The 16,255-nt window shown below is 41.6% G+C and overlaps 1 protein-coding gene across 1 annotated transcript in view; it reads right to left on the bottom strand.

Moving 5' to 3' along the window:
* Nucleotides 1-16,255, bottom strand: part of MELTF (melanotransferrin) — a 297,224-nt gene that overhangs the window by 103,722 nt on the left and 177,247 nt on the right. The window contains exons 8-10 of the mRNA XM_085635302.1: nucleotides 12,165-12,345; nucleotides 11,216-11,367; nucleotides 6,645-6,741 (exon numbers count right to left, since the gene is read on the bottom strand). Of these exons, the coding sequence (XP_085491428.1) occupies nucleotides 6,645-6,741; nucleotides 11,216-11,367; nucleotides 12,165-12,345 (430 nt within the window). The remainder of the gene's footprint in view (nucleotides 1-6,644; nucleotides 6,742-11,215; nucleotides 11,368-12,164; nucleotides 12,346-16,255) is intronic.

Raw genomic sequence — 16,255 nt, 5'->3', positions numbered from 1 at the left:
AAAGTAGGTGCCGAGATGGGTCCCTATCAGGCTGTCAATTTTCGCCCTCACCCTCCGTGAACAGATACATCTTAACTCGCGGCAGTGCCACTGCTCACTGCCTTTAAGATAACTTCTAAGATACTCGTTATAGTTCTTTCACAGTCTTATAATTTGAAAATGGAAGTATTTTCAATATTATATATGCAACGAAGCCATAGTTGCTGCTTATTTATCTTATGCAGTTAACAACCATTGGCAAAGCCAATAGTGCTGGCTTGTTGTAGGTGTAATGTTACTTGCTGTAGTAGTATATATCTGGATGCAAGGATAGAAACTGCAAGATGGGCGGCACACTATGATAAGCACAGATTTTTAGTGTAGGTATGTTTAAGCCACACCCTTAATTACATCGGCCACGCCCCAGAGACCCTCCCCAGTTTTTTCATCCCACTTAAAGCACTGTGTAAAGCTCTCCAATACTTCCGGGTCGAGTTCACACTATATAAAACGGAGGGAAAAAAAATGGTGGATATACACTACTTGCTGACAAGGCCTGGCTTCTAAGTGCTGTAGTAGCAGGTGCCGCATTTGAGAATTTTTTCATTATTAAAAGTCTCTCCTGTCTTGTGAACACGTAGAGCGCAGCATGAGCAGAGCTGGCACTGGGTCAGAACTGCCCACGAGCACTTCCGGCATAGCGTTGTACTGCAGCTGGGAGTGGGGTGCGTGCGCCGGGGCTCAGGCGGAACAAGAGTGCCTGCAATTGTCTTCCGTGCTGCCGGAGTGGAGGAGTTCACCGCTAGGCGGCACTGCGTGCACAGGGTCGCCGCTGCCCAAACCCAGTCCGGCATGGTGTCCTGATGCACCAGCCTCCTTTTAATTACATTGTCCTATAGCGCTAACTACCCACAGGGTTTCGAAACGACTCTCATTGATGCTTGAAAGAATAAGCATTGAAAATGCAATAGGTCTCGCCTTTGATTAAGTTAAAGCCATTTGCCTTGCTAATGGTATTGTATAGCAAAGCAAATGGCTTTAACTTAATAAAAGGCGAGACCTATTGCATTTTTAATGCTTGTTTTCTCTGCCTTGCAATACATCCTGCTTCTAATGACCTGCTCCTCTTGAGTCTGGGAGTGCCTTGATGGCATCACTAGCCGTTCTTCTGGAGTTTCTGTTCAAAGATTTCAAAAGTACCCAATATACGTTTGCCATTCACCTTTGAACATGCAATTGTGAATCCCCTAAAGTACGAGACACGTGTTGTTGATCATATCACACCGTTCCAGCTGCCTCCCTTCTCTATCACTCCTTACCCCCTTCCCTCCAGGGTCAAGTCCTGTTATTACGCATGGATGGACCTGTGCTCTGGGGAGTTGGGGGGATTGACTTTAGACTCTATTGATGAAGAACCACAAATGATATCATCCATATGTTGAGATGCATTTAATCATAGGTAAGGTGAAACCAGCCTCATTGTCATTTGGGTGGACATCTATCTTGTAAAGAAGTATCGCTGTGAACCGTAGTAGCAGTATTTTGATCATCAAACAGAGGTTTCTTATTCTGCCCAAGTAAATCTGGCATGTAGCATGGAAGCAGAGAGTCCAAGGACCATTCTACTTTTGTGAGTGGAGCCCAGTCTGGTGAAGATAAAGATGGCAGTGCAAACCATTGAATATAATGTTACTGACTCCGAAGCAACTTGCGATTGTTTTGTTCAAGACACAACAGAGTTCTGGAGACGTGAGCTGAACACTTGCTCGTAACACTCCCATCAAAATGTGGTAATTCAGGAAAACCCTGGGATGTCATCTGTTCTATTTTCCATTGGAGACATGACTATTAAAATGCAATGTGACATGGCAAAGAGGATTCTAAGTGATACTGAACATATACTCTAAACAATTCAAATTAGAAATACAAGCCTATATGTACAGGGGTATACAAAGTCCACAAACTACATTTCCAAGGTATGCACACTTTCCAGTGGCAGATGCATTTCCACTGAGCTTTTGCATACTGGGTAGGGTCACTTTCCTTATCACTTGTGCCTCATGCACATGACGTATGCTGGTTATACCTTTTTATGGCTTGCATAAGTAAAGAGGACAGTCAACGAGTTAAATTACCTGGACGTCTGCATGGCAGAAGAGAACAGATAATTATAATAAGAAATGTCATATGCAATGGCGTGTGAATGAAATATAAGTAAACTTTTATATGAGTGTTTATTTAATGGTAGAAAACAAACGAATAATCCACATTTGATAATAGCTAAAATTAAAAGTATGTTCCATTTGGGTCTGAAGCCAGCATGTACTTTTATGGAAATAGCAAGAGGTTGTATTGATTCATTAATCAAAGCCCTCAATATTATTTGGATGTCAGATTAAAATACAAAATCAACCTGAATGATAAGTGGTCAGGAAGCGTATCTTGGTTCTAGAGTCTAAACTTTCTGGATGTCTCGCTCTCATATTGGCATTACTTCACACACAGAGCCCACATGACTCCCTCTGACTGGCATGGTTTGAATGTCCAGTTGTCTGTAATTACTACTGCTAACAATTCTTGTAAATATACAAATTGGGCTTTGGCTCCACCCCTAGAAACTTGCCATCTCACCTCATTCTATTGGCTGCTGGTTGCATCATTCTGCCTTCTCGGAATTGCTTCCATTAGTATGCCCCAGGGACTATTTTACAGCTGTGAAGTATACTCACGCTGTGTGCCACATTCCGTTCTTCATCTCCTATATACTTTCTATACCAAAAGTAATCCTTTTGTGCTACTTTTTTCCTAGCACTGGCGCAGCAACTAATCATTACTGTAATGAGCTAACAAGCATCTGTGTATGCAAAACGTGCAAAAATTAACTGTGTTTAAGCCTTAGTACATTTAAACCAGAACTAAAGGTTTAACCAAAGCTTGTTCCTACTTACATTTAAACTAAATATCTCTTACCCACATCCCTTTACCTAATGTCTCATGTCTTATTGCCTTCACCAGATCTGTTTCTTTTTTCCTTCAGATATTTCACATCGCCCAACTCCCATGCATTTTTATTTCTCGTTCTAATCTTTCATTCTCTTTTTCGTGTTTCATCGGACACCCCTCCTGATTCTTTCTCCCCCCCCCCCCCCGGCTTCTTGTCATGCATACTCCTACTTCTCTCCCTTGTTCCTCTTTGTTATCTCTCATCGCCTTTTGTGGCATGTTTATTCAGAAAGTGTCATCCATCTCCCTGTATCTGTCTCTCCTTTTACTTCTTCATGTCTTACAGATCATCTCCCACACTCACTTTTGTTGGCAACTAAATTAGAACCAAATGACTCCCATGGTATGGAAAGTGCCATAAACTTTCTCGTCGTTTGCAGAATTTTGTGTACAAAATGGGTCGCATGTGTATTAAAAATAAGGACAAAATTAAGTAGAAAATAAGCAAAATCCCTCACTTTTTATAACCTTAAACTTAAAGCACATAAAATACACATAGTTCTGAAAATAGATTTAAGTCAGCAATGTATGTGAATATCATATACATACCTGTGAAAATTACATCATGCTACTTTACATGTGGGAGCATAAGGAACATACACACATATCTAAAAATATAGAATGACGTGTCTCCATAAGGATATGCATAACTTACTTTACATACCATACTGTGTTTGTAAGTCTGGCCTACCTAGTCTTTTGAAGAAACTGTGAGACAAAGCCAGAGTACTCACTCTGTTTTCCAGCTGCATTTTCCATTATTGAATGTCTTTAAACCAATCAACAGTTTACTGTGATAACATTGTGTTGATTGATTTATAGACTTACAATAATTTACTGGGAAATTAACTTCTAAATGTACACAAATTGGTCTGCTTCTTTTTAGCATATATCTAATGGAGGATCAAAGGGTCCTCCATAGACTACAACTCCTGCTGCGCTTGGCTCTCCTCCCTTTTTAATTTTTTCATTTCCCGGGTGCCCTGGTTTGGCAGATTAAGTCATGGGTTGAGCTGACCTAACTCCTATGCTCCTCTCCTCGAGGTAGTCTGAGATACTTTGCATGTAATTGTTGTGTTCTGTGAACTTGTAAACAAACATCTGTGTTTCTGAATGCAAATCTAAAGAGTCTTGTGGCAATTGCAGCTTGTGTATATACACACACCATATCTTTATTTGGATTGCACACTATGTCCAAGCCTAATAGAGGGGGTAAGAAGAGGGTGGTGGTGGTGGAAGACCACCAAGGCCGTTCTTCGGAGATCAAAGGCTTAGACTAAGGTTCCCCAAAGTCGGTCCTGGAGGGCTGGATCCATGCCAGATTTTTTAGATAACTGCATTTATGTAAATGGGGATATGCTAAAACTCTGGCTTGGATCCAGGCCTCCAGGGCTGACTTTGGAGAACCTTGCCTTAGACAGTGGTGCATCCTGGGTAATGAAAAAGGAGACTATATATATCATGGACGTTTAATTAAAGTTTCATGGTTTGAATAGTCCTACCACTAATGAGAGGACACAGGGCACGTTTTTTGTCTGTGTAAGCAACAAAGGTCCATCAGGGGAAGAAATAAAAAGTAACTTCTGTAACACCCACCCCCCGCACCCCTTCATTCTCCCTGCATGGCTCGTCCATAGCTTGCACCCACTGCGTACAGGCTGTTGATGTCAACGGGGCCGTCGTGGACATCAGATCTTTCAAACCTTCTTCAAGAAATGCTGGAAAATATGGTGGAATTTGCAGGATCCCATGGCTCACCAAAATCAGGAAGATGAAGTCTTAACCTTGGGCATCAACAGCACATGGTGGCTCAGTTTCAAATAGGCCAATTCCATGCCCACCTTTTGTACCCATTGTATCGGAAGGTAAATATGGAGCCTATGGAAATAGCAAAGCAGAAGATTCCTGCAACGCTGAGCTCAATATCTGGGACGTTGAAGCTGGGACGCCGTGTGCAAATCAAGGCTCACAACTCTTCAAACAGCAGCAGAAGATGGCAAAGCACCTAGTTTTATTAGCACTGCTCCATAACCAGGCTTCCATATATATGAATGTGTAATATAGCTGTGTCTTGTATCACGAGCAGTGTTAAATATCAATTAATGTATAGGTGACATACCATTAATCTGCTTTACACTCCACCGTTCTTCATGTTGCCATTCTAACTATATGAGATTCTACTGCTGAGCCCCCGTGCAAACACGTGTGCCCGATTTAGTATAAACCCTTGATGCCCTGTGCCTATTCCATCCAACATCCTCATACAGGTGGAACTGTGACAATGTGTTCTGTGTGCCAGGGATTTCCTAGTAATAAATGGATGCTGCCTAGAAGTTAGGCCTGATCACATGACAACATGGGCACAGTAGTACATTGTGAGTATGCAAATATTAGATTTAGTGGGCTAAAAAACAGTTTTCATTGGTAACTCCTTGCACGGTAATGCTACCAAATGTGTGCACTTTTACCTTGATTTCATTTTTGTATGTCCATTCTGCATGCAGCCACAAGGCCATGTCGCCCTGTACAGAATTAGCTTGGAAGGAAGCAGCGTTTTCACATCACTGCCTTCCGTGCTCTTCTGCACGAAAGCATGGTTTCCAAACAGAAGGAGCAACAAACAAACTGAGCAGGAATGGCCCCTTGTCTCCCCATAAGAAATCATTGGAAGTTAAGGTACAAAGAGAAGCCATAAAAGGAAGGGGGTTAGACACAGGGACCAGAGGCTGAGGGGGGGCATGCTGAAAGATCATAGTCCGCCTACAGGCACAGCAGCAACGCAAGGTATGCTGGGAAAACAAGCATGACTAAGCATTCTGTAAATCAGGTAGGTGATACAGCAAGTTATGATACAGCTGAAGATTCTTCTGAATAATTGATAGGGATTTTAGACTAGCAGGAATAGGGAAGTCTGATCAGCATGGTTGATGCTTCCCATGGTATCGCTCTAGCTTTAGTTATGAATGCAGAGATATTCATAATAACTAGAAGTCTGGAATGTTGAGATCTCCCCTGAAGACAATGGAATGGCTCTGGGCTTATAATGGCTGGTATAGACCTTCTGCTACAACATTCAAATGTTTGTCTTTTTGTTTTCTCCCTTTTAATTAATAACATTCTCCCCCTAGTGGGTGGAATGTTCTAACAGCGTCATAACCCGTCTGCCTCTGGCTATTCCAGTTATTACGGGCCCTCAACCTCGTTATAGACCCTCGCCACTATACCTCGAGTTCAGGGCGTTTAACAACCAGTATAGCCCTCGGCAGCGGGCTATAATGCTATATTATAAGATTTCTGTGGAAAATAAAAACAGCTATGCATGTTAACCCCCTGCAGATATGAGTTTCTCTGGCAGTGTTGTCAAACTAGGAACACTCAGAATCGGGAGGAATTTAACTCATGATAGAGAGGAGTGCGAGGACGCAGCAGTAGTAAATCCAGACTCATCCTGTTGACTAAGAGGTGCACCTTTGCTATGTCAGATCTTTTGATCGTCAATGCACTAGTAAACATATTAAATCATCACTCTTGTCCTGTGGTGTCTACGTCTACACAAAATACTTATTTTTTAAGTTTTACCAGATCATTTTCTCCAATACCTTACAGGTGAACGGAACTGGATAAATGGGCTTGTTGTAACAACAGGGCATCGCAACACTCACCAGCATAGTTTTCGACTGCCGCTGGCACCAGGCCATATTTGTTTCCAGCCAAATAAATGTCCTGTCCTCCTAGAGTTACCACATCAGCTTCTTTAGCCTAATAATAAAAAATAAAACTGTTCACAGTCTGGCACACAAAGACAATCACAAAATGTGAATTTGTACTTCTAAAAGGAGTTAGAAGCACCTGCCCTGAATACATGTGCTATAGCAATCACATTCTTTGCAACATACTGCTAAACATGTTACCATCTGGGCATCTTTAATGCTTAATACTGAATTCTCAATTAGGAGGAGAAGAAATAGGTATTCAGTGGTTGTGAAATACTCTTTTCTCACCCGGGAATGGATGGGGAACAGCAGCCCAGGCAAAAATGCTCAAACCAGCCCTGTTTCCATCCGCACCTCAGGGACATCTTAAGGATTTTGGGCCCCGTATTTTGGGAGGCCCCTGCTCAGAACAGCTTTGAATTCATGATCCAATTTTACCTCTTACACCCCCTCTTTGGCCAGGTCACTGACAGTGCACAGACACACTCCACCAAATTCTAAATGTGTTTACATCTAATATTCAGGGATAGTGATGTGTGTTTTCAATATTGTAACACAGCAGCTCAGTAATCTTACTGCAAATAATCTCTGTGACGCCCTCCCATTTCTAATATGTGAGGTTCTGTTTCGATGTAAAATAGACTTTTTTATGGCTGTTGCATGAAACATAAAAATTTCTCTGCAAAATGTCTGTCATAGACTCACACATCACCCACATTAAAAATGAATGAAAGGAAAACGATATTTAAAACAATCTGTTTAAGAATGATTAAAGGTCACCCAGGGAAAACTCTGTGCTGAACAGAGCTGGCCATGTCAGGGGCCCCCTGAAAAGCTGGGGCCGTGGGCCAGAGCCCACTTTATCCATGCCTTAAAAATGTCTCTGCCTTTCCCCGCTGTAACTCTCTCATTCATTCATTTCCCCTCTCTCTTGAATGCCCCCTGTACCTGCTGTATTTAACCTTGCTGAGCTGGGGATAGTGACAGAGGCACCAGCCGTGTCCCTGGGCTTATATAACTGGCACACCTGGGAAACGCCCGTTTTCTCGGCACCTCGACTGAACCGCAGATCCACCTTCCCCCCAACTCAGCGTCTTGAGACCTTTACGGGTGAGCAGTCGCACTTTACAAGAAACCAGATTGATTGAGAGTTTGAGACACTTTAGGTCAGAGAGAGGGGTGAGGCAGGGGTGTATCCTTGCCCCACTCCTCTTTACTATTTATATCAACGGCCTGGAAAGGTCCCTGGGGGTCCGGAGAGCAGACGCGCCGCGTGTGGGGGAACTGGTTGTACCGGTTCTTCTATATGCGGACGACGCTGTCCTGTTGGCCCGCACTGCTGTGGGGCTCCAGAGACTGTTGGATGCCTTCGGCTCCTTTATGGCCGCTCTAGACCTTAAGGTAAACATAAAGAAATCCCATTTTATGGTGGTAGGGAAACAGAGCAAAAAGACTAAATCTAGCTCTTTATTTTGTAATGGGGAAGAGATTACCAGGGTAAAGGTTTTTTGTTATTTGGGAGTTCTCTTCGATGAGAATGGTACCTGGGGACCGCAAATTAAGCACAAACGTAACTCTGTAGCAAGGTCTACCTCAGCGCTGTTGAGTTTTGCTTAAAGGCTGGGGGCAAGACCAATGGAGGCCCTGCTGAAAGTTTATACCTCGAAAAGCCTGGCTATCGCCACCTATGGCGCGGCTTTGTGGGGTTATGTTACGCAGGATTTGATCCAAGTAGTTGAAAACAGATTCCTGCGACATTTGCTTTCTGTTCCCCAATCGACTCCTGTTTTTTCTATTCATGCGGAGGTTGGTTTGGGTTATGTTACGGACAAGCTTAAGATGGCCCCATTGCTGTGTTGGGTGAAAACCTGGTTAAATCAGGAAATCACTCTTAACCATCTGATCCTTAACGACATCCTAGCCTTGGATAATGTTGAAAGAATACCTTGGCTGGAGTACGTCAGAGCGGCGTTCTCTCGCCTTGGGCGCCCTGAGCTTTTTTCGTCTCCATCACATATTGTCAAGGCAGACATCGCTTGGATTAAACAGTCTTTTCAAGACAGGGTAAAATTGGATCGTGAGGAGTGTGAACTACTAAAACCCTGTGTTAGAGCGCACTTCATGCTCCTTTTATCCCCCTCGTTGGAACCTTATTTAAGTATTGTCTCCAATCCATACCATAGATTTTTATTGTTGAGATTTAGATTTGGTCTGATCCACCACTCACTTGGTTTCTATCCGTCCTGGGGCAGGCCTGAATGTAGTAAGCCATGCCACTGTGATGATTTTTCATCTCAAGACACTATGCACTTTATACTTTACTATGTTCTGCGAATTCTACTCTGTAAGCCGCAAAAAATATCTGCTCCCAATTTTGAAGGCCTAATTTGTCACTCGCTCCAACTCCCGGCTTAATGAAAAAAGTCCAGAAGGGATAAAAAATGAGAGAGAAGATAAAAGAGGGATTGGTTGGATCATCTTTGCCAGAGCTGATTAGGTCGCGCCTGACCCAGCACATGCACTAGTCTGGCGAGACTTATTGAGAGGGCTCCAAAAAGTGCTACCAGGCCGGCCTAGAGCTACAAGGCATGTGCGCGGGCGCGCGCGCCGCGCTTGACTGAGATTACTTTCACTTTCTCGGCCGCACAGCCGCTTTGATGTTTGATCGCGATCACTTTCGCGGCCGCACGGCCGATTGGCATAGCCAATAGGTCTCGCTTTTGGGACCTTATAAGTATTTAGTTATGCAACTGTTGCATGGCTAAACACTTATAAGGTCCAAAAGTCGAGACCTATTGGCTATGCCAATGCTTGTTTTTGTTGTTAGCAGTCTGGCCGTCGGGGGATGGCAAAGGGGTGTCTCTAAGGGGATATATGTTTTACCAGTGGAGAAGAAAAATAAGTGCAATTATTCTTACACCTTACTATTACCCACATGGAAATACACCTTCTACATTTCGGAATAGGTAAATGTTAATGCTTTTGAGTCAGTCACAGGTTCGGAGGAATACCTGTGGAATACTCTGATATCCAGCAAAACCAGACATTTACTCACAAAACGTGCTGCAAACCTATGTTTCTATTTCAGGTCTTCCTTTCTTTTCTGGAATCGGTTCCCAATGAGAAAAAGACTTTGGTGAGGCTACAGAGGAAATGTTATATCTCTCTCTCTCTCATCCCCTCTCTACCACACCTGCCCCTAGCCCTCTCCACTCTGTTTCCACTGTCCATGCCTATTCCCATTGCCTCTCTTCTGTCTTTTCCCCCTCTCCATCTCCACAGTGTCTACCTCCCTCCCCAGTTGCATTCCTGTTTCACTATCTAAATACTCATTTTCAAACAAAAGACCTAAAGATCAACAGTGCTGGATGTATGTTGGAAACTGAATGTATGGATAAAAGGAGATTATTTGCATAAACTCTAGTTGACGTGATGTTAAGGTTGGATTTGGTGTTCAGTTGCTTCAGGTAAGTCATTTGGTAGCTGTGTCCCCCACAATGCTTTGCTGATAACACTGAACATGGAATTACTAAATCATGTAAATAAACGGTTCTTAACCTTTTGACTTCTGTGGACCCCCACTTAATAATTACTGGAACCCAGGGACCCCCAGTGAATCTGTATTGTTTTTTTAAAAAGGGTTTCATATAGCGCGAACTAGACCCGAGACATCGGGTTTCAGAGCGCTTTACATGAGCACCAGTTTCATTACAGAAGGACCCATTCATTTTTGGTAGGCACGGGGAGATTAAGTGATTTGCCCAGAATCACAGGATGTTGAGCGCCGTTGCCGGTTCCCCAGCTTCGAAGTCGACCGCTCTAGCCGTAAGGCTACATCCTCTCCCCTATTTAGGCTGTTTGATGATTTGAACCGCAAAACAATACACAACATATACAGAAACAGGTATTCATGAAACAAATACACAAATGCTGAAATATTTAATTTAATTCACAAACACATTATACATTTTTTTTTTTTTTTATTTTAATGGGAAAGTCGGGGCTCTTCTAAATACGATTTAGGCCACATATTGCCCATACTATATTCGGTTCAATGCTTTTTCACTGCACCCCACTAATCAATCTGAAGTTACTAACTTATTTTTTAGCCTTCAAATTCCTTGGAATTTACAGAATGATTATAAATTTAGAATTTTACATTTTGCCTCTTTATTTATACATACTTTATTAATATGTTAATACTATTTAATTTTGTATGCAGTCCCGAACCCCTGGAAAGGTTTGGACCACTGGTTAGGAACCACTGATGTAAATGATTTAGAGAACCATTGTTTACAATATGGCATAGATGGAAATGGGGGGGACAGGGTTTCATTCATTGGCATAGGGGCTCCCCACATATCAATGAGGGTTTGGCTCATTTACATTAGAGGGGCGCAATGACTTTTTAAAGTCATTGAACGCATGCAGCACTTTCAATGTATTTGCTATTGTACGCTTTTGCTTCAAAAGGAATTAAAGGATGCACGTATTTGAGGGTTTTTTACTCCTCAACTCACCTGAATAAGCTTCATGCAAGCTTCTGTGGATTGTGCTGAAACACATTGGATTGGTGGCGTCATATTCATCTTTTTAAATTCAGTGGCCATCTCGCTGCACTTCCATATCTCTGCAGTGGACAAAGTGCACCAGCGCAGGCTGTTGGGCAAACCTGTGTCACATAAACAAGCACTGAGTTATCTCCTTGGACAGCTAAGGTATTAAGCAGCAGTTTCAAACAGCAAATGTCTGCCATTCTGCCTACTTAAAATAGAGGCTTAGATTTCACTTATTAAATCATTGCATTTATGGAAGTTCCTTTCTCAGTGAAATATTCACCAATGTTTCTTACGTTCTGCATTTCAAGCAGCTGTGTTGTTTTCTGTCACATTTATCCTATTGAAAGTAAAGTAAACAGCTTTTTCAAGACATTTTTAGTCAATACAAAAGCTAAAAAAACATTTATTGGCAAAACTTGGAAACATTGAATTAAAGAGCAGGAAAATGCGTAATTTATTTTAAACGTTTTATGGAACCTATATGGAGTATTATACCCATATTGCGTATTTTCATAATAACATTTTGCATTATTCCAAGTCCGTCTTGTGAGGTCTACGCGCTCATTTTATGCGCAAACCAAGATTCGAAATAGGGGTGTAAATCGTGCACCCTGCTCTGTGTGTGTGTCTGTATCAAGGTTTTCTCTATGGGAATCCTATTGCAAATCTTGCAGACTGATAGAGCTGATTCGGATTTTGCAGACATTAGAACATTGAAAAAAGCACAATTGGCACATTATTCCCCATCCTGGGGTCTGAAACGTGGGGCGATAATCACACACTTGCTAGTTACTGCACACCATAATTTCACAAATTGCTGGTATGGAATTTCTGCATCAACTTTGCCCAGGCCTAGCACCAGGATTGGAATGCCCTATGTGTATCACAATGCAGTGAGTTGACTACTTACTGCTTGATTTACAATCCAAGCCCTTCATTGCAGTCAAGAATGCGTCGCCCAACCAGGCCTGGTATGCTGGATTTGAAATCATGGTAAGTTGTGTTGTGGAATCCCTGAATAGAAGATTCTTTCCACCATAGCTTGCCGAGTCGAACATCTTAAAAGTGGAGCTTCCATCATGGAACAGTTTCTGTGGTATTAAAAAGTAAAGCAAATGCTATTAACCAAGTACATATTAAACACAATATCCGTACCCCGTTGGCCTGTTAGTTAATGTTTTGATCAACCAGGGCGTTACAGTCTAGCTATCATCTATCAAGTGGCTTCACAAAACACTTGTTTGGATACCATCCAAAGCTTCCAAGATCTATCTGATCACCTGGTCAACCCCTACACCGGGTACTTCCCTGGGCCGAACTTGAGGTACAACACTTGACTACCAATGATACCCCAAGATTCATAACACCTCTGAACATCAATTAGCAATATCCTGATACAACCCTTACCCCCTGCAGAGTGCTTAGAGGCTGTTACCAGCTTTATGTAGAACTTTCCAAAAACCAAACATAAGTACAGTTTTATTTACAGTCTTTCTTCTATTTCTTATTTGGACAGTTAATGATAAATAAGGCTTCATTGCGGAATATTGATGTAATATCTCTGGTCATGCAATTTAAGTAGAAAGACCTTATGTTGAAGCCTCCTCACAGCTCTGGAGGGGGCATCGGGAATGTTGGAGATTTCCATGTGGAATGCTACAATGTGGGAATTTTATATCTGAAGAGGAATAATAACCCTTGTTTCAGTGGCAGACCCTCTAGTACAAATGAAGAGTTTGGCTCATTTTTTTACGAATTGTGTTTATGAGAGGACCTTTGCTCTTCTATCTTTTTATTACTATTTTTTATATTTTCACCTGTCTGACTGTTGTATTTCCATAAACAAGTACTGAGGCTTGTTGAGGGATGAGGTCTGGTATGTATATCTATCGTAATGTTGCCTTCTAAAAAAAAAAAATATATATATATATATATATATATATATATATATATACTTTTTCTCTTAAGAAGGTAACAATACGACACACATATATATATATATATATATATATATATATATATATATCACTTTCAATCCTTTCATGTCACTCTACCACCAGTGGACATCAGGACACAGACATCATTACTTCATGCAAAATTACTTTTCTTTATTCTTTCACAGTCCCCCACTACGATATATATATATCTTAAATTCCACCTCAAGGCAATGCTTAATTTGAGCCAGTGGTTTCCGGTGCCCAGCACCGGCACTTAATTGTCAACACCGGGGCATGTACCGGTCTGCCACATGGTGGTGCTGCTAAAATGACTATTGATTGCCGCCCAAGCCATTCTTATAGCTTTGGAAGCCTAGAGTATACTGAATTGTTACACTTGTAAGAGTGTGATGAGTAATTGTTTTTGGTACTGCTATTGGCCAACTGATTCAAGCATAAGATATAAAGACAGGAAAAGGCCTGAAATAGGATAATCATTCGCTCCTCTGCACAGACAGTGTGCTGTTCTAATATCAGGATGCATTGCTAGAGACTACACGCCCAGTTTGTTGAACTTGAAATTATACCCTCACTGGCTTGGATAGCCACAGAAGAATCCATTTGGTTTGTCATTTGAGATTCATTTTTTATCATATATTGGTCCTGAAGAAGGTGGTCCTGCCACCGAAACGCGCATAGACCCAACACATTTCCCATGAGAAATGGCCCCAGAGAGGCAATGTCATCACATATAACTGATGTCTAAGATCTTCCAGCAGTGAAGTGTTCCACTCTACACATTTGTGGGACCCTTCATAGGGTTGAATCTCTTCTTCTTTTTATCATGAATGAGAGTGTATGAGAGTAGCGTGACTGGTAAGCATGATTCTGTTGAACATTTCTTTTGTGGGTTGATATATATGTATTTTCAATGAATTGTACACTGTATTATTGAAAAGGTAATCACTTGCATAGATAATGTCACATGTATATATGTATGTATGTTTATAATTAATGTTTACCAAAAAAGAAAAGAAAATAACATTCTCCAAAGACAAATATATAAATACATGCTTTTATGTATATATGAAAGAAAAATTTGACAAAAATGAAATATAATGAAAAATTGACAGAGATGCAAAATAATTAATAATAATAAAACTTCTCTGGTAATTTCTGATTGCTTGTATTGAGATGTTGGGTAGTTGGCATGTTAGAACCTAAGAGGTCGCATTAAAGAAATATAGGTCAGATAAGAGGTTTTGTTGTTTGTTAACCCAAGACAGCATTCAGTACATCTGACAATATGGTGTCTACCATCTCTGCCGCATGTTGCAGGGGCGTAACAGAGGTCCCCAGTAGCCTCCACAATATAGGCGGGGGGCTCCCAGGGTTTCTTATTTTGTAAGGGGTCCCACACCCTCTAAACTATGCCATTGCATGCCTTGCCTGCAGAATGCATGCACTGGCATGGAAGAAGAAATAGTTCTACTCTCAGGAAAGTCACTCTGCTTTACCGAGCAGGCCCCTACAGTGTAGGGGGCACAACAATGTTCAGGGGGCCCCCACTGAGCCCAAGCCAAATGAATATCTGTGCAATATGTGAGACGTTGGGGTCGCTCATCACAATCGGCAGGGGAGCCCCATCATTTTGAGTTACGCCACTGGCATGTTGTACTGTGTAGCAAGTATTGATGAGCATGACAGGCAGTGTGTTATTTGAATGTTCTTTATTAGAGGTTGTAAGGGGATGTACATGGGATTGTTAGGACTGCCTGTGCCTGGGTGATTTGTGTGAGTGGGATATGTGCCTGACCAAGAGATCATGCTGAGTGAGCTGGAAGGGAGGATTGGAACCTATACCATAAACAAAACAAATCAGGCCAGTCCCCTCAGATCTTGACAATACTACTTAAAAAGTGACCCAGGTGCACCTGTGTAAATGTGGGACACTTTTTAAGTAGTATTGCCACGATCCGAGTGGCTTGGGCATACATTTTTGCACTAATTGAATGTATTTTATTGCTCGCCCTTCGGTCTGGTACATTGAATCCACTCTTTTTTTTTTTACTTATACATGCAGTAGTTCTACCTGTTTTATCATTCATGTTTTATGGACTCTGTATAGTGTGTTTTATCTATTAATGAATGAACATTTATGTTTCATGAATTTTAATCTGTTTTATATCTTTTATGGCTATTTATGCAACCGAATAAAGAGACTTTGTTACTAGGACTATAACATAAACAGCACTTTTAGAGTCTTGTTTAGTTCTATTCAATCCACTAACAAAGGGAAGGCCAGGGGTAGGAATTGTTACCCCAGCGACCCTTAATTGACCTCCAATGATCACTATATCATAGCTCAAAAAGCAATATTACATTAGGTTATTTCTAATCTGAGTTCATAACATCTTGTATTAGTGTCTGATCACACAAAAAGACACTGATTCTGCATTTCACAAAGCCCCACCATTGTAGGGACTAAAAGTCTAGCTCCTAGTTAAAACACTGGAATGTTGAGGGCTCCATTAAAAGCAATGGAGTGTTCCGGGCTTCTCATGGCCGGTAGAAGCCCGGAGCATAACATTTCAATGTTTAACAAAGGGCTCAGAGCTTGAGGGGATTTCAACCCCCTCGAGCTCAGTGAGGCATTTGTTTGACAAATTAGAACATTCTGCCCTCTAGGTGCTGAATGTTCTAATAGCATTAGAGCCTACTGTAGCAGGCTCTGCTGGCCATTAAAGGCCCACTCCCTTGTTAAAGGCCCTCGTCTTCGGCTCGGGCCTTTAATGGCTGTAGAGCTCGCTATGGCAGACTCTAATGCTATAATAGAGACAGTTTCAAAATCTTTAAGGATTAATTTAGATTCAACCGAGCTCAGGTTGAGGGCAAATGAGACTTAATTTGATAGGTTGGGAAAAGGGGTTTATAAAATATTTTTAGAGTAGGTTACTGTATTACAGAAGCCGGTCCAAAACCCTTTCGTCAACTTTGTCCTTCGTATTTACAGCTTTATGTTTTTGCATAAATTCCCACTATAGTTAAATAATGCTTCTTGCCA

This window comes from Triturus cristatus, chromosome 11, assembly GCF_964204655.1.
Source record: "Triturus cristatus chromosome 11, aTriCri1.1, whole genome shotgun sequence".
NCBI classification, from domain to species: Eukaryota; Metazoa; Chordata; class Amphibia; order Caudata; family Salamandridae; genus Triturus; species Triturus cristatus.
The sequence above is the reverse complement of the archived record's forward strand: the minus strand, read 5'-3'. Positions and strand labels throughout refer to the sequence as shown.